The 22,834-nt window shown below is 48.8% G+C and overlaps 1 protein-coding gene across 10 annotated transcripts in view; it reads right to left on the reverse strand.

The window, feature by feature from the left end:
- Positions 1-22,834, reverse strand: part of ERI3 (ERI1 exoribonuclease family member 3) — a 130,925-nt gene that overhangs the window by 78,780 nt on the left and 29,311 nt on the right. For 7 of the 10 annotated variants that reach the window (XM_059921174.1, XM_059921135.1, XM_059921125.1 and 4 more), the window contains 4 exons: positions 16,503-16,619; positions 9,991-10,050; positions 9,442-9,531; positions 5,634-5,725 (listed from right to left, as the gene is read on the reverse strand). In XM_059921174.1, the coding sequence (XP_059777157.1) occupies positions 5,634-5,725; positions 9,442-9,531; positions 9,991-10,050; positions 16,503-16,577 (317 nt within the window). In that variant the 5' untranslated portion in view covers positions 16,578-16,619. The remainder of the gene's footprint in view (positions 1-5,633; positions 5,726-9,441; positions 9,532-9,990; positions 10,051-16,502; positions 16,620-22,834) is intronic. The other 3 variants (XM_059921185.1, XM_059921146.1, XM_059921106.1) reach the window with 1 other exon arrangement.

Genomic DNA, 22,834 nt, shown 5'->3' on the forward strand with positions numbered 1-22,834 from the left:
ATGTATAAATAGCACAGCAGGACTCCTGGGATGTAGTAAGTGCTCAATAAGTGCTGGCTATCTTTATTACCTGATGTAACTTTTCCAGAGCAGTCCCAGCCCTCAGTCCTGGGGGCACAAATGCCTCAGAGAAAGCCCTTCACACTGCGCCTAGGACCAAACTCCTCCTCCCTCGCCCAGGCCCCCCTACGCCATCTCACCCAGTACCCACCGTGGAGGGCCCAACACCCAGTGCTGGCAGGGGCAACCCAGGAGCTTCTTGGCACTAGCAGAACGGTCCTCTAACCCCTCACACTCAGGCTGGTGCAGGAGGGCCCGAGGTTTCCTCTTCCATTCCATTCTCCCTGAACCTACCCACTATGACCCTCTGCCATTCTTCCTGAGCAGGGTATTCCACAGGCCCACTCCATAACTTAGTTGTCATTTATTCAACACACATTTATTGAACAACTACTACATGTCAAGCATTGTCCTAGGGTTGTACTGGTGCCCACAATCTAGGGAAAGAGACAGACAAGCTGAGGCAGCTACAGCACACTTTCACGTATCAATAAGCACATGTGCTCCAAGAACACACAGGAAGCCACCTGGAGAAAGACGTTAGAAGGGATCCTTAGGAATTGGCCAGTTAGAGCATCTGGCTGGGGTGGGGACTGAATACATAGACAGCATCAAGAGATGAGGCTAGAGTAATAAACAAGAGCCTTGAAAGCTCCAATAAACAGTGTGACTTTGCCTGGAGGGCAAGGGGAAGCCTTGAAGGCTGCTAAGCGGGTGTGATGTAATCTGCTACAATCAGGAGAAAGGAACAGAAGAAGCAAGACAGTCAGAGAGACCAGTGAGAAAGAACACTTTCATAGGAATCCAAGAAGAATATGGTGACCTGAACTAGGGCAGTGGTAGTGGGTTTGGAAAGAAGGCAAAGACTGAGAAACCTCTGGGACAAAGGATCAATAGGATTTGGCAATTAATTTGTTATGGCTAAAGGGAGGAACCAAGGGTGATTCTCAGGTTTCTGACATAACTACTGAGTAGATGGTACCAGTCAGTCATTATTTAAGAGAATGCTGGAGGACAAGGTGTTGGGAGAAAAGTAACACCTGAGCTTTAAGGGGTCTGTGTATATCTAGGTAAGAGAAAGAATAGGAGCTGGATATGAAGGCTTGGAGTTCAGATGGCAGATGGAGCCGATTCCTTTTCTCCAGTGGGATCACTGCTGCCATGTCAGTTCCCACTTCTCAGATGGAGGAAAAGATGAGAAGACAGCATACAGAGAATAACTGAAGCTGGGGAATAGATTAGATCACCCTGGTAAGTGTGAGTGTGTCGGATAAAAAGAAAAGACAGCTAGGAGAGAGGTCGAAGAAATACCAATATTTAAGAAACACCAAATTTAAGAAAAAAGGAAAGAAGAATCTGCCAAAAGGACTGTGAAGGAAAAGTCAGAGAAACAGGAGACATAAGTAGAAATGAAGAGTGCTTCAAGAAGGATGAAGTGGTCAGCTCTGCTGAATGATGCCAAGAGGGCCCAGTCTGACCCCCATCAAGCATGTCACCGGCTCAGCATTTCAGCCTTCATCTACATGCCCCACGAGACAGTCCCTGCCCCACAATGCTCCCCAGGTGGGTGCTTCCACCGCCATGGGATTTCACCCCAGGTGACAGCAGTCTCTGCTCTTCCACAGTCTTGGCTGCATGACCCTCAGTAGTCCCCATTGAGTGCATGCCCCCAAATCAAGCAGTGAGTAGGGTAATATGAGCAAGTGTCTTTTTTTTTCAATCAGAGACATCATGTTTGTTTGTACTTGAAACAACAAGAAGGGAGACCTATGTAGTCTGGAAAGGGTTCAGTCATCTGAAAAAAAAAAAAAGAGTGTGAATTCAGGTGTGACTTTTACACAGATGCTTCCACCTGCCTCCTGATTGGTCTTCTTCATGATGAATAAAGAACAAAATAACACAAAAAACTTCATGTCAGAGTACTGAAGTAATTGGAATAGATCTCATTTCCTTTGGCTGGACAGCATAGTATTAAGTGCTTTCCCCCAGTTGGCACTCTTATAAATTATCATTCTTTTTTCAGAAAGCTTTCTACCCAGGTGGCTGAGTTTTTTGTTGCAAAATTAGTTCAGATGGTCTCACACAAAATAATGTTAAGTGTTGAGCAAGTATCTCTTGATCGCCAGACTTTCACCAACAGAGGGGTGTGGTATGCACACCTCACAAGGAAAGCAAGGAAAACACTCAAGTCAAATGCCAGCCCCGCATTCACAGTCGACCTCCAATGGCAGGAAAACTCGCTATTCCAAAGCTGAGGGGGAGGGGGAGGAGGACCCTCTCAGCAGACCTTGAGCAGACCCCTGGGCCCTGCTTCCCCACAGCGGTGTCTGATGATCCTGCCCCTCTCCTCCAAAGGGCCTCTTCCCAGACGGCACCAAGGACCAGGTCCAACCTCATATCAGCTCTTCCTTGTCCCCCACTCCCAGCCCACACCCCCGTCCTCCTGATCTCAGACCCACAGGTCACTGGAAAAGCCTTTGGTCTAGCTTCTCAGCTACCTGTGCTATTCAGCTGGTAAACACAGGTCTCCAAGCTACAGGTGAAAAGCTGAGTTCCTCAAGGGCAGCACCTGTGCCAGTGTCACTCCTCACTCCGCATCCGCCCTATCCTCCCACCATGCCGAAGGTAGAAGCCCTTTACAGAGACAATACAGAGAGCCTGGGTAAGTGGAAAAGAGAGAAAATTGGTGAAAACACTAAACTCTACAAGGAGCTTCAAGAAATACCAGGTAAGGCAAAGGAAAGGTAGGTCAGGTAGGAAAGGCAAGCTGACCAAGAGCCAAAACCACGAGTGTCGTTTCTTAAACAGGTTTAGAAGGAAAATTAAATCTGCACCCCCTAAATTAAAACCCACCATAGCAGGATCTGTGATGATAGCATCAAAGCCCATGTAAAACTGAGTGTCAACGCATTCAGACTGACCAAAGATGGACACAAAATGATTTTGTCAGGATGGGAGCAGATTTCTTTTCTCCAGTGGGATTTCCGCTGCCACTTCAGTCCCCGTTTCTCAGTGCCTCACTAATCAGGCCCTTTCCAACATAAGTGGTGTGAAGTTGGTTGGAGGGAGAGGGGGGCTGGGAGAGAGAGGAAGGACAGCAATGAGAGGGAACCATGGCTCTGAGAGACTAGAGTGGGAAATGAAAATATTTGCCAAGTTCCTTAGACTTAGTTAAATCTGAAAATGGATGTCAAAATAAGAAGTGAGCCACATACTAACAAGTTGTGGGTGTCAGTTTAACACCACCCTTGTCAGGCTCATCAGCAGGCTTTACCAGGCGTGTGAGAAGGTGATGGTTCCGACGACAGCCATCTGACGAGAGGCTCCAGGAACATGGAAAAGCTGTGCGCTGTCACGCAGCACTACTTAGATTTCCTCTCTGGCTGTTTTTATTTTGTTACACATTTAATTAAGAGCCTTCCCAGCAGTTATGTGGGGTCCTGCTTCTAAAAGGCAGACACAGAGCTCTCCTCCCCCAGCCACCCGCCACCTGCCACCTCCCTGCTCACTGGCTTTCACAGCTTCGCTGGTCTTCCCAAGCCAGACCCAAACCAGCCACCAAAGTCCGCAGGAATCATCTCTTTTGGAAGCTATGTGGCCTTAAGAATTCAATTCTGCCTACCTCTGAGTCTGCCAATTTGAGCCTCGGTTTTTAATTGTGCTTTGTTTTTTTCATCTATAAAAGGGAGACACCACCTCCTACCCGAGAAGGCAGTTAGGAGGACTGAGTGAAATATAGTATGTGCTCATTAACATCTGATTTCCTTTTATGTGTGATTTGATTCCCCAACCCTATCCCTCTTCTTGATTACACCAGTTCTCGTGAAGATGCAAAGCAGCCTCCTGAGTCACCAAAATCTGTCCAGGGCCTACCGTGCCAAGGCCTGAACTGGTGCTGCAGGCCAGCGCAGGCCAGACCCAAGGAAGACAGCATCTCCTCTCCTTCTCATGCAGAAACCAACCCGACGGTCCCCAACATCACGCACAGGAAAGCTTTCATATACACATATAAGTACACACCACTCACAGCTATCACAGAAGATGCTGAAACTGGGTGTTTGGGACATGAACACACCAAAGAGAGAAAGCCACTGGGAGAGTGGGAGTCTCAGAAGGCTACCTGGAGAAACTGGGCCTCTGGTCTGGGCCACAAGAGCCCCAGAACTCTGGGTGTCAGCCTGAATCCCGCCCCACCCCAGATAGCTTCTCCTGTGCTGGAGCTCCTCGTTAAGCCCCTTCCCACTTCGAGCGCTCAAAGCTGCCCAGGATGCCGTAACAGAGCAACAGCCTTCCTCCTCCTCACCTTCTCCGCGGAACCCTCCCCGGACTCAGCTCTGCCTCCAGGCCCAGCCACTGTAATTTCCCTGACAACGAGCGACAACGGGAGCTCCGGAGCGTGTGGTGTGCAGTCAGCGTGCACACGACCTAGGTGCTGAGGGAGACAGGTGCACAGGCGCTTATGTGATCCAGGCCTGCCCTTCCTCCCGCCTCACCTAGAGGGTTGGGTCCAAGAGCAGGCTGGACAGCCACCTGCGTGCAGAACTTCACCTCAATGCCCAGCATCCAAAAGGCATAAAAAGGATCTTGGTGAGAAAGTAATGCCTGAATTTGTAGGAAATGTCACTCTAGAGCCACGACTCCCCACCCCGGCCAATACCCTACCCTATGTTCAAAAGCTCACACACACACACACACACACACACACACAGAGTGCTTGCTGCCACCTTCAGTCACAAAGAACACAGAGGTATCGATTCTATCAATCCTCAGCAAACAGTGCCCCACCACCTCCACCCCGCTTTAGTTCCCTGGGGGCTCTCTGAAGCCAGGTATCCAGGAGGATAGCCAAGAGGCAGAAGTGTCAACCCAGCAAAGGAACCAGTTCTGTCTTCCATAACTGGGACAGGATCAGGAGACAAAGGAGAAAAAGCAGTGACGACAAAGGAGGAAAGAGGAGGCTGGCGACCTGGGCAGCTTCCTAGAAGCATCCCTCTCTCATCCCCACACTGGGCTCTCCGTGGGACCGTCAGGGCCTCGTATCCCAGATAAGAGCCTAGCCTAGTATAATGGTTAAGAGAATGGACCCTGGAGCCAGGTTGCCTGGGTCTGAATTCTGGCTCTGTGTGTTCTTGGGCAAGTTACTTAACCTCTCTGTGCCTTAAGGTCTTCAGCTATAAAATAAGAATAACAAGAATCCCTAGGGTTAGTAAATGAGTTACTATTTCCAAAGCATTTGGAACAGTAAATACTATGTATTTGGTTTAGAAAAAAATTTAAGACCCTCTTTTACCTCCTTCTTTTCAGGGCAATAACATGTAGCTCCACAACAGGAAGGGCTGCCCTGGCAAAAGCAAGAAGGCAACAGCAGTACTAGTAGGGTACTTGGCTTGTCCACTCCTGGTTCTAGAGGCAGAAGGCAGGGGTCCCAGCCCTCATCTTGCCCTACTGACCCCAAAATCCAGGGACTCCCTGACCCAGGTGCCCTGAGGCTTGGACATTTGAGCCTGAGAAAAGCAAAACCTGGTCCCGCAGATTCCAAGCCCTGCCAGCAAAGGAGTCCTGCTCATACTCACATGACTTTTAAGTCCCAGTCTCCACAGGTGACAAAAATTGACTTGACGTTTGGATCTAAGAGGCCTTCCTTCGCCATCCACTCATCGACCCTCTGAAAAGTACACAACAAGAACAGATGAGATTTTCCTTTTTTTTTTCTGAGTCTGTGAAGAGCCACACAGTGAAACGCAGATAAGCTGCTTGTAATCAGAGCAGGAGAAAACTGTAATCTTATCCCTCCACTCTGGGCTCTCAGTCTTGGCTCAGAACTTTGGAGGCCCTTGCAGGACAATCCCTGCAGGCAGATCCCACAGCCCAAGTGGTGGGGGGCAGGGAGCCCCTCCACTCCCCCAGTGCCTGGCAGCCCACCCTGGACAGGATAAGGACAGATCCCAGGAGGTCAGTCCACGTACCTCTGGTCCTCAGACAAAGGCACAGCCTAGCACAGACACAGGCTGTCCTGGGCCACGAGAACAGGCTGGGAGGAGGCCCCATGCAGGGAACTCCAATCCACACGTTCATTCGCTCATTTCTTCATTCCACCCTCCCACCAAATGTCTACTAACCAAATTTATTAATTTGGTTATTCCCCAAATGAAGGTGAAGTTAATTTTCACCATGAGTCTAGCAGAAGAGGCTCCTCTGCCGGGCTGTAGGCCCACCTTGACAACTGGGATAGCACTGCCTGCTCCAGTCGCTAGAAGCTCATAAACTGGCCCCAGACTTTGTATTTCTCCTCTCCTGGTTGGGGATTCGAATTCAGCGGAATCTTTTGAAGGCTGAGCTCAGTTCCTAGACAGGGAAAGAAACTACTCCAAAACACACTTTAAGTCTTTCTTCCCCTTCATCCCTTTGATCCATTTTATTATTTGCCTCACACTGGAAGTACAAATACTAAAATCAGTATATACCGAGAAAATTATCATAAAGAATTCATGAAGCATTGCCTGTTTTTCAGAAGATCCCAGGCATGGGGCAAGCGTGCAGCAGATTACACTGTTGCTCCGCTCACACAGGAGGATTATTTTTAAAGGCTATATTGCGTAGTCGTTAGAAACGTGGGATTGAAAGTCAGACACATCTGGGTTCTAACCTTGGCTCTTCCATATCCTGGCTGTGTCACTGATGGGAAGTCATTTAAAAGTCATATAACCCCTCTGAACTTCAGTTTCCGTCATCTATAAAACGAGGTAGGATGACTAACCTTACAGGGTTGTTTTGAGAATTATATGTGATAATGTATTAAGTGCCTACCTAAAAATAGACAGTAGGCTGGGAAGGGGAGAAAGACAGATCATCTTAATACAATATAATAGAGGCAGCAATGCAGAAGTACCCAGGATGCCATCAGACCAAGAAGAGGCAGAGGCTAGCCCTAACTTTTACAGGGAAAGGAGTCAGAAAGGCTTCATAAAGATGACTGAACTAAGGGCTTGATGACAAAACTAAGAGTTTGCTTGACAGCATGGAACGCAGGAAAGGACACTCCAGGCAGAGGCAGAGGCTTAGGCACAGACATTTTGTATCTGATTAGCAATTGTCTGTTTAATGTCTGCCTTCCCCACCAGACTATCAGCATCACAAAGGCAGGGACTCTTAGCTGTCTCATTCACCGTCTTAATCCCTAACCCAGCACAGTGTCTTCTTGATTAAAATGTGAGTAAGAAATAATGTGACTGGAGTCCGCTGTGATTGAAAGGAAGGGCAGGAACTGAGGCTGGGGAACTAGGTTAGGCCAGACTGTGAAGGGCCTTGGGTGCCCAGCAGGTAATGGAGACCCCATGGTAATCCTGGGCTCCCTGGAACCGCAGAGATTCTGGAGGCCTGGCCCATGCTGAAGCAGTGCTGGAACAGGGCCCAGGATCCCATCTAGGTCCACGGCTACAGCAGCCCTATCTCCTGGGGCATCAGGGCCGCTCCTCAGTACCGGACTCTGCAGACCCTCTTCACAGTCTGCACACCAGAGAATCCTCCTCAGCCCGAGGGTCTCCCCAGCAGCTAAATTCTGGACCTGCCACTGCTGAATGGTTTGTCTCCCCAGTCACTCTAGCCCAAACCCTTGCACGACACACACACACATGCACGCACACATGCATCCCTTCCCCAGGGTCACCTAAAGAAAATAAGGCAAACTTTACATAAGAAAAGAGGTAAGGCAAACCTGGAGGTCCCTAAGTCAGCTAATCTCGCTCCAGTTCACTGGCCTTAAATCCCCAAGGTAAGTGCCCCACCTGCTAGGGGGCTCCCCAACGCCCCAATTCCTGCACAGTGGTCCTGGAAAAGAGAGCAGGACAGGACAGGACAGGACTGTCAGGAGGCAATGCCCAGCAAGACCAGGGCTTCACCATGAGAAGCACTTACTGCCTCTTGGAAGCTTAGGGCCGAGGCCATTCACTCATGCAGCAGATATTTAGTGAGCAGCTTCTGCTACGAGCCTGTCCAGGAAAGTGATGCTTTTGGAATCAGGCCTGTCCTTTTCCTTCCCTTCCTGTTTGAATGGATAAAGGGTTGGAGGGACCACCAAGACAAGCCCCAATCAGCCAGCCCTCCTGGCTATTGAAGGTCTAGAGGAATGCAGACTGAGCCCTGCTTAGAACAAATGTGTCAGGCAAACATCTAACTGGCCATCTGCTCAGGGCCTTGCTTAGGACAAGAACTAGCTCTTCAGCTCTATAACCAACTCAGGGCTAATGGGAAAGAGTAGAGCCCGGTCTGGTCTCCTTGTCCTGCCGGAGACTTCCTATCTAGGCCAGTGCCAGGAATCTCCCCCTCTTCACCCCCAAAGTACGCTGAAACAGCAGAAAGTAGCTTCCTGGGTGAGACTCAGAATCCTCTGAGCGTCCTGCTCCAGAGCTGGCCTGGGGTCAGCAGGAGGAAGCCTTCTGAAGAACAATCTCTCCCTCAACCAGCGCCACCATGGAGAAAACTCCATAACCTCAATAGCCCTGGTTTGGTGCTGGCCCAGAATAAGCATCTTCCTCCTGGGATCCCAGCCAGAGACACTCCAGGGAAAAGCTGCCTGCCTCCCTGGCCTCGCTCTGGGATGCTGGCTGGGAGATAGGGAAGGAAGGGTCCCCTCTTTCTCCTTGAGTCTGGGCTTGGAGGGAGCAGTCCAGGCTGAGGACCCCCCTTAGTCATAGGGGTGAATCTCCCCACCCAAAAACGAGGGTCAGTGGGGCTGGGAGACACCTCAGAGCCCATCTTCTCCCAACCCCACAAGAGCCTGACCAGCCACAGAGCCTGGGCCTGCACGCTCCCTGGGACAGGGTGCACACTCGGCCACTGGGTGAGCCTAGACCTCTCTCTCTGGCCCTAGTTCCATCCTGAGGAGCCCCAGGAAATTCAGTCTGCATTTCTCTCTCCCATGGGACAGGCCTCTAGGCTCAAGAAAGAGATCTTCCTCCCTCTCCACCACCCTGCTCCCTCCAGGTGGACCTCCGATGCAGATGCGCTCTGCTATCCTCCAGACACTCTGCTCTCTCCTGTGATAGGGGCTGAGCTTTGGGTTTATTGCTCTTAAAGATAAATAAAGCACCTAAGGAGAGCCACAGGCTTTTCCTCTTCTCTCCTCCTGCTAGAGAAGGGAGTGGGAGGGGGACCTTTCTCCCTCTCTGAAAACCCAGGCCCGCGGGGGTGGGAGACGAGCGGAGGCCAAGCACCGCTGCCTGTCTCCCTCAGGCTGGAGCACAAGCGGCAGCATCTTAACCTTTTCCAGCTCCCGGAGGAGAACATCCCAGAAGTGTGGTCTCTGCCAAGGGTTCTAAAGCCTTTAATTTGATTTTCCTCACATAGGCAATTGTTGTAATTATTCTGATTAGGAATCATTACCCAGCGCAGCCTCTGCACCCCTGACAGGCACGATGCATCCAGCGGCAAGCTGCAGTGGGGCAGGCGGGCCGGCCGCACCTCCTGGAGGAGCTGACAGCAAACAAAAGCCATCGATGGGGAGTTCTGCGTGAGTTAATGAAGTGCTCACATGCCACAGGAAGCCAACACTAAAGCTAAACAAAAACACCTCCAGTCCCCGGGGCCAGCCCGCAGTGCTGCAGCTTGGCTCCCCTACTCCCAGCCGCCCAGCGCGGGCTGCCCGAGCCGCCAGAGCCGCCAGCCAGCACAGCCATGGGCCGGGAGCTGGCGGGGCCTCCACCAACCCCCGGTGGCACTCGGACATCTTGTCAGTAACCCTGATGGGAACAGCTGGAGATGACAGATCAATGGTTCAATACTCTCAACAGCATGTCACTGATGTGACAGCAAATGTTATTCTAATCAAGCCATAATCATAGTCAAATTACACGGCTACGTTCTCATGAGGGGAGGGAGAGGAAGGCAGCAGGAAGGGGTCAGAGGTCAGGAATTAAAGGTCACTCAACCTACCTCCAGCACTTGCTGCAGGCTTGGCTGACCATCCACCATGGCTTGAATAATCCCGGTGAGCTGAAAGAAAAGAGAAATAGCCGATGGGTGGGAAAACCAGGGCGCAGGGACTCAAAGCTGGACTGGATCCTTTCCTTTCTGTTTTTCTCCTTCTACCGTAAAAGACTCTGACCTGCACAGCTGTAGGCTCCGAACCTGACAGAAGCCTTGGGAATCAAGTTTCCCCACAAGTTCCTGCCCCGAGATGGGGGAACACATCCACATACGGACCACGGAGTGGGTCTCAGACCTGTTTCAGCTTTCATTTTGCAGAAAATTTGATTTTATGTGTCTTTTGAATTCAATAGGCTCAATAACTCCCCCCGAATTACAGTGAATTCACCTCCAAGCTTCTCAGAAGTTCCTGCAGAACTCGGGGAATGCTCACACGGGACCAGCACACTTGGTTCCAAGTCCACCCCTTCTCTGAGCGCCGGTGTCCAGCACTTCCCCCTCTGAAACCAGCAATGGGCCGGGGGAGCCCCCCAGGCATCCACCCTTCACCCCGCATACCTGGGCCCTCAATACCAGCTAGCCAAGCAGGAAACAGGCACCTTTAGCAGACAAAAAAGCCTACGAACCTAGTCTAGAGAATTTCTGACTCAAGGGCCTCCGCTCCACCCAGGTCAGGCCTGAGTTCAAACCAGCTTGTTGCTTTGTTTTGTTTTGAAGTGGAGAATATCCCTCAAGCGCAGACTAGATAGGCTGCCTGGAAGGCTTGTGGCAGGAGGCCCCCTGCACAGACGCGGGGCCAGCTGGAAATCACGGTGGCCAACATGCCCCCAGCCACTTCCAGACAGAGTAGCATCTCAGGCCTGCTTGGAAACTTTTTTTTTTTTTTTTAAGTGCGGGGGGTGGGGATTAAACTCCAATTAAACTATAATTACATTTAATGAATACCAAATACCCAACTCACAGAAACCGCTGGCTCTAAGAGGGAAGGTTATTTTCTCATAGCGACTTACATGGAATGGTAATACACACCTTTTAGGGAAGAAATTTTCATTTTAAGAACGCTGAGTTCCTCTAGGTGGGTTTCTGTAGTTCATCAAGTCATTATTAGGTGGTATTTTAAGGAAGTGTAAGGACACAGCCACTCTATTTTATATTCCAGAAACTGTTTTTATATTAATCTGTATTTTAATTGGGTAACAGCTGCTGCCTACAGACTTCCCATGGTCTAAAAGGAAAATAAATTAGAAAGATTAACTACACTGTTGTTTCGCGAGGCTTTAACCCACAGCATGCCCACCCGGCTGGCACCTCCACACCCTTTCCTTGCTTGGGAGACCAAAGAACTGCCCAGCAGAGGGAGGGCCTGAGCCAAAGAGAAGAAAAGGTGGTCGGTCCCCTGAGGGCTGGGGGTGGGGATGGGGAAGAGCCCAGGGTCTGCAGCTTTCATCTTGGAGTGCTAAGACTCCTCCTTTTATTTAGTCAACATCTACTCCTGGAGAGGCTGGGGCCCATTCTGGGAAGCGGGGATCCAGCAGTGAAGAAAAGCGTGGAAACCCTGCCCTTGTGGAATCTGCGTTCTTCTTGGCAGCCCCGTCCTGGCCCAGTCCAGCCAGCACCCAGAGCCTGTCGGCCTTCCCGACCCACACACTGAGCAGGAAGAGCCCTGTGTTTTGTCTCATGCAGGGGCCAGAGTCCAGAGTAGGCCTGTTGCCAACTCCAGGTCCAATAGCCAGATGACTGGCTGGCACCCATGCACCCACCACTGCCCTTTCTCGCCCAGCTTCTCTCCTGCTCAGTTCTCCCAGGGCCGAGTCACATCCCCAAGCCTGGAGCTGGGGCTTTGGGTCAGGACTATCCTGGAAAAGAGGGCCCACAGCCATTCTTCTTGGAAAGCCCCAGGGTCTGTGTACAGTCTCATGTCCAGTCTGAGTTTCCTGGGGCAAGGTTAGGTCTACTCCTTCTCTTGGCTCCCACCAAGGGTCACTCAGATGAACACTGAAGGGCTTCCAGAAAGTCTCGCTTACACAGGAAACCAATGGCACCCTTACCAAGAACCCTCCCTCCGTGGAGATGGGACTTAGGTCAGCACTTGTGTACAAGGTGCACAAGCACCTTCCCTGGGCCCCAGGAAAAGCACTACACTGAAAAGAAAAACTGGAGCACTGCTCTGCATGGTCTCTCACCACAGACTAGGCCTACCTCTTCCCACCCTGGGGTGTGGTGAGGGTGGGAGCCTCCCAGATCCTGGGGCTCTCTCACACTCCTCTCCAGGGCTCAGCAATCCCAGAATCATCAGCCTGGGAGGAGCCTAGTGAGCTCAGCTCCCTCCCTCTCCATGCTTCCCAGACCGCCATGTCCAGCAGGACATGGCTTACGGCTTACAGCTGAAGGACTTGAACTCAACCCCCAGAGATACAGGGGCTGGAGATCCTTTCAGGGGCAGGCCTCACTCCCCCGCATTAATGCCTCCAACAATGGACCACATCTTATCAGCTCTGCCAAGGCACTGGATGAAGAGGGGGTGAAATCTTAAAAGTCAGTCCCTGTACCTGATACTGACGACCTATAAGACTTGTACCACAAACTGTGAGGAAGAGAGACAATATAATAAAATAAATACTGGGAAGTTATACCTTATGCCTAACCTAAATCTTTCATGCTGCTGTTTAAGCCCATTCCCACTTGGGTTAATATATGTTTGTAAAAAGCTTTCACAGCCTCACAATGAAAGGTACTAGAGCAAAGCCAAGTATTTATTAAGCTGAGAACCAGGGCTCACAGGCTAAACAGAGCTCAGAGACCTTAACCACTTAAAGCAGGAGAGGTGAGAGGAAGAATTAATGTATGCTCTGTGGCTCCTTTCACTGAGGGATTACAGATTAACTCCCGCTTCTCCAGACTCAGAAACCACAAGGCGAGGGGCTTTTGACCCTGACTGATAACATGGCTGGTTACTGAGATCCCCTCCCGCACAAGGGCTTTGTCCAGGAACGAGCTGGCTTCCTCATAAAGACTGGCAACTACACGAAGCAGCCCAGGACACTCGGTGCCAATAGCATGTCAGCATCCAGTGCTTTCTCCCTTCACAGTTTATCTCCAGCACAATCGTATTCTGACACCAAGACAGTTTGTTGATTACATAAGCACTTGTCTCTGGTGTGCAATCTGATAATCAGACCCACTCTTTCTCCTCAGACAAAGAGACCAATAAATCTCACCCTTTACAAGTACAGGTGCAAGACAAAGCCCTTTACTGGCAGTTAGCAAAATGGGTATTTTTCCTAGTTTTTTTTTCACAATGACAACAACAACAAAAAAGACTGCACATGGTCAGCCCAGCTGCTAGAGACAGAGATCTGATGAGTTGGAGCAGATTCTAGAGGTGGTAGGGAAAGGAAAGAAACACATCCCATCCTATCTCTGTCAGAACCATGTCTCCAGACCAACTATCAACTGGAACTAAGAAAGGACCTCAAGAAAGCTAACAACATGTTCATTACACAGAGCAGTAAGAGTGTCTACATGTGGGCTGCAGACTCACTCAAGGCAGAATCCCTCTTCCTGCTGCCCAGCACTGAGCCTGTCTCTCTCCCAACACAAGCATGTGCTTGTGCGTGTACACACATGGCCAGGGTTCTTAAAACACTTCTTGTGCAAGAGAGAAAATCCTACCAGAGGAGCTGCTTAGGAAAATCTGGAGGTTTTTGTTCCTCACACTTACTAATAAAAGTTTCCTTCTGGCCATAATGACCTCCCTCCCGACCCGCAAAGGCAACTACCACCAGATTGGATGAGGTCTGAGAATGACAGCCCCGTCCCGTGTCCATGCCTCTCTTTGCATTACAATCCATCTAGTATGAAGGTGGGGCAATATTTAGATGATCTGAGGTTTTACAAAGAAGACTTTACTTACTCAAAAGAGCAAGTCAGCAGTACAGCTACTCTGAGGGGAGGCAAGGTGTGGTTGAAAAACTCCTTGACAATATTCATTCAAGGAACATGTATTTTTACTTGGTGCCAGGCCCTAAAGATGGGACCGAGATGGATCAGATCTAGTTTCTGCCCTCAAGAAACTCACAATCTAGTGGGGAGATGGACAAATGACTGCAGTATAATGTATCTGATTGGTGCTACGCTGGGGTGAGCACAGCCCAGCCTGGGCTCAAGGAAGGCTTCCCAGAGAAGGTGACCCTGAGCAGGGTGCTGGAGGACAAGTAGGAGGGTGGGCGCAACACAGAGGCAGAAAGACCATCGCGTGCAGAGGCAGACCGAGGGAAGTGAGGGGGAGACGAAGCAGGGAGATCTGAGGCTGGATGCAAAGGCAGGGACCAGGCCAGGGAGAGTTCTGAGCTCTGGAAGCCTGAGACAAAATGGCAGAATCCATACCTACAGCACAGCCACAGCCTCACTTCAGAGCAGGCTTCGTAATGAGGATCCCACACCATCAAGCCTACTACCCTCCAAATTATGTATGTGTGTCCTTGGGTGAAACTTTCTACAAAAAGGAAACATCTTTCATCAAAGTCTCACAATCGGGACTTCCCTGGTGGCGCAGTGGTTAAGAATCCGCCTGCCAATGCAGGAGACACAGGTTCGAGCCCTGGTCCGGGAATATCTCACATGCCGCAGAGCAACTAAGTCCGTGCGCCACAACTACTGAGCCTACACTCTAGAGCCCGCGAGCCACAACTACTGAGCCCATGTGCCACAACTACTGAAGCCCGCACACCTAGAGCCCGTGCTCTGCAACAAGAGAAGCCACCGCAACGCCCCGCTTGCTGCAACTAAAGAAAGCCCGCACACAGCAACAAAGACCCAACGCAGCCAAAAATAAATAAATAAATAAATTAATTAATTAATTAAAAAAAAAAAAAGTCTCACAATCCCTCCTCCCCTTCCCCAAAGAGAAGCAGCAGCAGCCCTGCTCTGAAAAAAAAACCCTTTTCCCAATATTCTCAATCATCCATTCCTGCCCAGGGCTGAGTTCCAGCAGTGCTCTGTTCCATTCCTAAACAAGTAGCAACTTCCCCAAATTTAGGCCTGCCTGTCTATGCCAGGCAGCGAGCTGGAACTGGAGCCCCCAAGGGGGAGGCCACAGAGGAGGAGGAAGAAAAGGATAAGAGGACATTACACTTTCAGGCCAGTGGAGGGCTCAGGTATCTGGCTGGTTTAAGGAAAGTCTTCCCTTCCCTTCCCATAAGGAAGGGGATCTTCATCATCATTAAAATGATGATTTTTTTCAAAAGGGGCAAACAGGACAGATTAGCACCCCCTAGTGGTATAGGTAATTCCCAGGGGAAAGAGGGGGAAAAACAGTTGACCCCAGAGGAAGCAAGAGCCTCAACATCATTGGTTGGAACAACAAAAGGCTTGAGAGACTAGACACCTTGGCAGATGGATGCCTACAACAAAAGGCCCACCTGGGTCACTGGCATCCAGCCCTGGGAGACCCTTAAGACTCATATTTGGGCTAAGTCAGTCTCAGAGCCCACTGAGCACCCCCAGCAGTGCAGGCAGGCCCTTCCCCAGCCCCTTCCACACCAAAGGGATTGCTTTGGGATTACTCAAGAACTTCTTTCCTCCTGTTTCGTTCATATGGAGAAAGTAGGTCTCTAAATGAAGGCACAAAGTCTCTAATGTACTCTCACCCCAAATGCTTAAGATTCCAAAAACGCTCATGTTTTCCCATCACCTCTGCCACACACACTTGACCGGTGATTCCACCACACAGCCTGTGGCTACCACAGAGTAAATAACATGATGCACCACAGGGAAAAGCAGCCATAGAAGGCCTCTCCATACAGTCCTGGGAGTCAAACTCTTCAGGGGCACCTCCTCTCTGCCGATGGCTCTTTGAGTCTCCAGCAAGCATCAAGATCTCAGTTAGTCCCAGTTTCACAATCTGTGAAATGGGGCCATACTGACCTGTTGGCAAGGTGGCCGGGTACAGAACCAGCCTAGGATAAGGATAAGGACATTTCAGCCTCAGCCAGGCTGTCCTCATACCCAACTTGGACTGCTCTTGTCTTTCCTCAGTGATAGCGCTGTGCTTCCCACAAATTCAGCCAATGCTTCACACAGGACCACTTTGCTCAAGCACAGAAAAACATCACCAGAAAGTTAAGAAAGCCTGAACATAACCTCTGCTTCCAAGAAGCTGAAATCTTCACCTCTTGCCAAGGGCCCTAAGGGAAATGGAGCTGAAAAGAAGCTGAACCCCAGAGGCACCATCCTGCTCCTAAACTCCAAGTGCCTGGTCACCAAGAAGGGGAGGGATGACAAGGAAGGGAAGATGTTGGGGAAGCTGGGACAGATTGTGCCACTGCTCTCCCTGGGTCCCCTAATGACCACACTGGTCCAAGGGGAGTGGCAGGTTTTGTAAAAAGCTGACTGGGTCCAATGCACACCTGCCTTAACCACTGAAAAGACCTAAGCTTTCCCTAAGCAGCCCGTATAGAGCACCAGTGATCCCCAAGCTCCCGTCCCAGCAACCCCTGCTGCCCAGCCAGGGCCCTTACCTCTGTACAGAAGGGAGTAAGCTGTGGATGGACTACGGGCTGGACATACATGTGAAAGGTAGACTCAATCTCCATGGTCCGGCCATTTAGCTTCAGGATGGGGAACTCGATGATTTCCTGGAACGGCAAAGGCACAGAAAAGGAGGAATGAGTTTTTTTAACTAACCATTTCAAATAACTCAGAATCAAGAATGGGGGAGTGTTTTGGACTCATTAGCTCCTGCCAGGCCAAACCCAAGACTGAGTGAGATGGTGCCAGCTCAGTTATAATCCTAACCCTCCCGCTGGTAACATCCTCACAGGTTCCAGGGACTCGACACATATACCATTCCCACTGTCTCTGGAAAGGGGAGGGAAGACAGTGGGAACATCTGCCCTGATTTCCCCAACTGGTTCTCTAGCAGAGGCTTGCTCACTCGAGCTCCTAAAAGTAGGACCCCCTTCCTCTTGCCCAGGTCCCTGCGCTGGAATGGGCCTGGGTCTCCAGTCACATAAATAACCAGCCATCAGACTAATGCACAGACTTCCATATATGAAGTTTAAACAGAGCCGATGAGTTTCATTAGTTTTTACAAAAGGAAAAAAAAAAAGATAAATAATAAATAAAGCCAAAGGGGCCAAAGGGGATACTGAAGAGAAGGAGAAAACTGAATAAGAGTAATAAGAGTTAGTGCCCTCCCACCTTTCTTTCAGGCAGTACGCCCACCCCTCAGCTTCTCCCCCTGCCCCCCCCCCAACCCAATCACTTAGCCAGCCCTTCCCAGTCCACTGGAATGTAATGGAAGAGAAGGAGGAGGAGTGACAATTTGTTTGGTGTCTCTAAGATTAATTTGTCTCCGTTATTTAATAGAGATGCACAGCACCAAGGTCCTGGTGTGCAAACAGGCTTGCAGCACGCCGGCCGTGCAGCCTGCCTCATACATCGCTGCTGGGAAGGAAGGAACACGCCAGAGGGGGGAGAGGGCCGGAGAGAGCACGCACATGCTGGAGAGAAGAGGGAAAGCCAGGAGAGAGAATAAAAAAAATGAGTGCTTTTTAATATTCAAAAACAGTTTGCAAAATTTAATCAAAGCAGAGGAAAAGCTAACATTTTTACCACTTTGACATTTTTATTAGCGCTTTCATAAATTTTTAAAACATGAATGGAATTAGTTTACAACACAAAAAAACTGCCCTGAAAACATCTGGAAGAGACAAATAGGAAATAATAAAAATAAATAAATAAAAACAAAATCCTCCGAGTAAAATTAGCATGTGAAAAAGGCCTCCACTGCAGAGAGAGGAGGGGGGTTTTGCCCACTCAGTGGCCACCACAGTCAGCCCCAGTGGCATCCCTACCCCAGGTCCCCCGTTCTGGAGCGGACCTTTCCAGTATCACTAAAATCAAGGCAAATTGGTTCTCTCCAGGGACAGCCCGAAGAAGCAACACAGAAGCCGTTGACACCCGACTGCACTCAGGAAATGGATGAGCGGGGAGACAGAAGGAGAAACAGCCCACCTCCCTGATATTCCACGGCAGCCTGACGTCTCCCCACCAAACATACCTGCTCTGTTGGCCTCATTTTTAAAGCATCTTTATCCAACACATCACAGCAGGACTGAAGAACAAATCAAGGCAGCCAGATTTCATGACTGAGAAATTCAAAGGTTCTGGTTGACTGGTCTCCCCGGAGTGCCCCCAAAGATGGGGAAGCTGACAGGAGCCCCCAGAGATAGGAAGGGCGGAAAGACTGCAAGACGGAGGCAGAAGGGAACAGAGAGGAAGCCCAGACTGCTGCTTAAACTAGGTGATGCTTCTCCTCCCACCGCACTAGGAAGTAGGCCAGAGAGGAGAGTTTGGCTCTGAAAAACAGAACTGAGGCACACACACACAAAATACACACTGGTTCCCCAATGTGTATTTTGAAATCAGATACCCAAAATTTCCAAGTGCTAACTCTGAGGTGGGGCTCATCTGAGTCAGGCTCATTTCTGATATACCCTTCCTCTACCGCTAAGTAGGAGAAACACTTCCCCAACAGAAAGACCTCCGTAGCCTGGTGAGTTTGGCTGCCCTGGCGTCTAAGGAAACAAATACAGCCAGCTCCTCACTAACAATGTTAGCTGGGCCCGCAATGAAATTTAACCTGTGACACAACTGTACTTTTCATTTAAACTTTCATTTGGAGAGAAGCAGTGTTTGGAGACCTGCAGTTTGTCCTGCTAATAAAGACAAGTGTTGGGACCTTTAAGGATGCCATTCATCTCTGGCTTTTATTAAATTCAATTTTCTTAAGTCCACGATACATTATGAAATTAGGAGTTGACATTCCTCTTGGAAACAAAAATATCTATCAAACATAAATAGAAAAAAACCCCTCTATTACCAAGAATTTATGGCTTAAAGTTGATCTCTTTCCACTTTTTTACAAGCACATGGTTTTAGAGATCTGAAATGTTATTATAGATCTAGAATTTTATTAGTATTTATTGTAAAATAGTAAGCGCTTCAGCTCCCACTCTGACCAGCACCAAGTCAGCATCCCCAACAGATACTCTTAAAACTTGGCCTTTGGGTTTCCCTGCTGCAGCTCAATCTTTCCTGCTGCTGGCTTCCTCACCCCTGGGGAAATGGAGCCAACCTAAGTGCTCGCACTAAGTATGACCCTCCCAGAGAGGGGGAACAAGCCAGCCTCGGCTCCATGTGAAGAGGAGTGACCCCTGAAATGCCTGGGGGCCAGAACACAGCAAATTGGACCTGTCCTGAACACCTCTCCAATGTTGCATGCCCATCAGCCAAGCCTTCCCTCCAAGACCAAGAACAGGGCCAATCTCAGAACATGACTTTGCAGGGGCCCTTCCTCAGCACCACCATCAGCTGTTTTAACAATGACCTTACACACTGGCATATTCTTTTGAGCCACTGAGGATGGAAAAGAGGAACTTTTGATAGATGACCCTTTGGGGAGTCAGAAGAGTAAGGACCTCACTTAGATACTTCTAAACTTCCCATATTGCCCAGACAAGGCCAGAGCCTCAAAACACTGGCCCCAACAGCCCATTCATAGGAGAGGAGCCCCAATCTGTACCAGATGACAAAACTCTGCAGCCAATACACCTTGGGTATGCCAAACACTTCAACAGTTTTCAGCTGATAATGAATCAGGGCAGGAACCCCAAAGCTCTAAGCTGATCACATTAAATCCACCCAAGAGCTTGTGCAGATGTGCCCTAAGTGCCAGCTTCTAGGGACAGGTGCTCGGATCATGAAACTGTTATTTCTGCCCTTCCTCCTTTGCCCTCCTTCTATTTCCTCATTCCCCTGGGAAGAAGTTTTTTTAAAGGAACATTTGAGCGTCTGCTTGTGTAAAGGTGGCACCATGAGGGAAAGAAGAACTGGTTTGTATTTACCAGCCCTCTTTCCCAACCCTAATAATAATTTCTCAATTCCTTACTTTTGTATGACATTTGCATTCAGTTAAACTACCTGAGCATCTACTCTGTGTAGGACACTGGACAGGTGTTGGAGTGGGATTCAGAGATAAGATGTAGTCTGCTTTGGAGAAGTACACGAACTAGAGGGCAGAAAAGATACGTGAGCAAGTGATGAACAATGCACTATGATAAATATCTTAGTGGAACGACATACCCAGTGTTATGCTTTTTATTACAGTGTGCTTTCAAATGTATTTTCTTATTTTACCCTTTTTAATCCTGGAAGATAAGTCATATCGTCATCACCATCAGGTCATAAACCAATACTATTAAGCACCTACTACCTACCAGGCAGGGGCTGGGTGTGGACACAGAGGCAAATACAATGAGATGTGGCTCCTCTGTCTGAGGTGCTCAGAGTCTGGGCACGGGGTAGAGAGGAGCTGGCCCCAAGACCCTCAGAGACACACACAAAATGGAATCATTTCATTCCTTCCATTTATTGTTAACTATGTGGCAGACACTCTGCTAAACGCTCAATAGGAATGACCGCACTGAATCTACCTAACAACTCATGAGATGGGAATCACTATTATCCCTATTTTACAGAACAACTAAGGCCCAAAAAGCAGTTGTCACTTACTCAAGGTTACACTGCTAGTAAGGGACAGAGTTGGGACTCCAAATAGGGAAAATGAGACTTAAAGAGAGTAGGACCAACAGCTTTCAAAATCTGAAGGGTCAAGAAAGATCTGATTCTTTTAGTCTGAAAGGCTGTCTTTAAGGAGCTCAGACTCCTATCTCCCAGGAAGAAAGGCTGTTCTCGCGTTACAAGAGCAATGAATGTGGACCATCCTGGCAGAAAGTCCTGCAGGATTGCTACTGAAGAGCCTCCACTACGGCTGCAGGGACACAGATGACGCTGAGCTCTGGGCTCAGAGAGGGCAGAACTGTGAGCCTTCAGTCTGCATCTCTAGCACCCAGACCTCATTCTCTGCTTTTGGTGAGTAAACACATGAAGGGGCTGATAAATAAATAGCAAGACAGAAGCCAAGCGCACAGCTCTAACAGAAAATTCTCTGTTTTCCCAGAGTTCTCCACAGGACCAGAGAGGTGAAGTGATGGTTGGTGGTAGAGCCAGGATTCAAATGCAGATATATATCGCTCCAAAGTATTGATACTTTCTACTTTCTGCCTCTCATCTCTAAGTGGTCTCCCATCCTCCCTCAACGGCTACAAACCACCAACATCCCCGTTTTCTGTTTGCCTGGGACCGCAGTTTCCTGGAGCAGGAATTTGCTAAAATTGGGATAGCTTGGTCACCCTACACCATCCACCGCTACCTGCACTACTAGGTTGTCCAAGGGTAGAGCACCATAACCACAAAAAGCTGGTCTGCTGATGGTTGATGGGAAGTGGCCACAACTTGATAACTAAGCGCAAAAGCCTTGGAACTTGGATTTTTCAAAGTATCCATGGTTCTAAACCTATTGTATCTGCTGTCTCAATCAATAAAATGCTAGCTGCAAATTTGTTTTGAAAGGGAAGGGAAGACAGAGATTAAAAGGAAGCACCAAGCAAATATTCTTTTACCTTTTTAAGTGAGTAGAAGTTTCAGTTGGAGCAGAGATTTCAGATGCAGCTACTTTCTAAAATTGCTTAAGTAGGAACCCCAGTAATTCTCTTGATAAACTGAGGACAAAACTGCAACAGCATTTCAAATGAAATTTCACACGCAGGATCAGTAGACTACAAGAAATAAATGTGTAGGTCTCTTTCGGTGTATTCAGACTCCCTTAAGCTAAAGTGTCTGCAGTGATAAGATTACATTCGAAGATACAACAACAACAACAAAAGGATTTTAAGCAGAAGGGACTTGGGTTAGGCATTTCTTGACAATGGGCCAGAGGGTTTAACAGTGTAGCATTCTTAAAGACCTTTTCTCCAAAGCACAGATTCTTCTTTGCCTGAGCCGATGTTTCTACGGTCCTGTCTAAAATGGGCAGATCATTCTTCATGGCTCCCCTCTCTCAGCCTAGGAACTGACATTCCCTCAATTTAGAGACCGTAACAACTAAACTATCCCTTCTCTACATCCACTGACTCTTAGTCCAAAAACTGTGCACCCCTGCAGAGAAAGGTTTGATAAAATCCAAAAGCAACATTATTACACGGCAAGGCAGAAAAAGCAGTACCTGGTGAAAACATGGGTTTTATCCAGACAATGATTTTTGGATAAAAGTTCCATGCAAAGGCAGGCCCTTTCTCCAAGGGATCAAAGAGGCTCTTGGCCACAGGGAAGAGGGGAAGTTGAGAGGGAGAAGTGAGGGCTGCACTGGGCAACGGAGGGAACATGGTTTGCTTAACAGTTTCTCCTTTGGAAAAAAAAAAAAAAAAAAGACATTTTATGCACAAGGAGCTTATTTCTTAAACAAACACTCGTGGTTTTGATTTACACCACAGCCTGCTCCTAAATAATTTATGGCGGGTTAAATTTATTGCCGAGCCCTGGCTGGCTGCAAATTCGAATTGCCAAATAATTAGATTTTAGGGCAAAGCTTATAAATTACCCGTCGATTTGTCCGGACTTGTTTGTCAGTTGCTTTGTGCTTCGGGTCATCTTTGGCATTTGGCTGTTTGGGTTTTAATTGCTGATTTACACTTTGACAGATGAGAGCTGATGCTCGAAGTTTCAGGACAAGGAAGGGTAAAAATTGGAGCTTTAAAAGGCTGATTTTTCACCTACGTGTCCGTCATCACCCATTCCCATAGACCCCAGAGCAATTAAAATGTAGAAAAGAGGCTGAAAATAGACACTGCTATTCTTTATTGGGGGGGGGGGGTGCAGAGTGAATTATAATTTACTTTTACTGAAATCTGAATTTTAAAAAAATATATAATACCAATAAATGAAGGAG

The sequence above is a fragment of the Balaenoptera ricei genome, chromosome 1, assembly GCF_028023285.1.
Source record: "Balaenoptera ricei isolate mBalRic1 chromosome 1, mBalRic1.hap2, whole genome shotgun sequence".
NCBI lineage: Eukaryota > Metazoa > Chordata > Mammalia > Artiodactyla > Balaenopteridae > Balaenoptera > Balaenoptera ricei.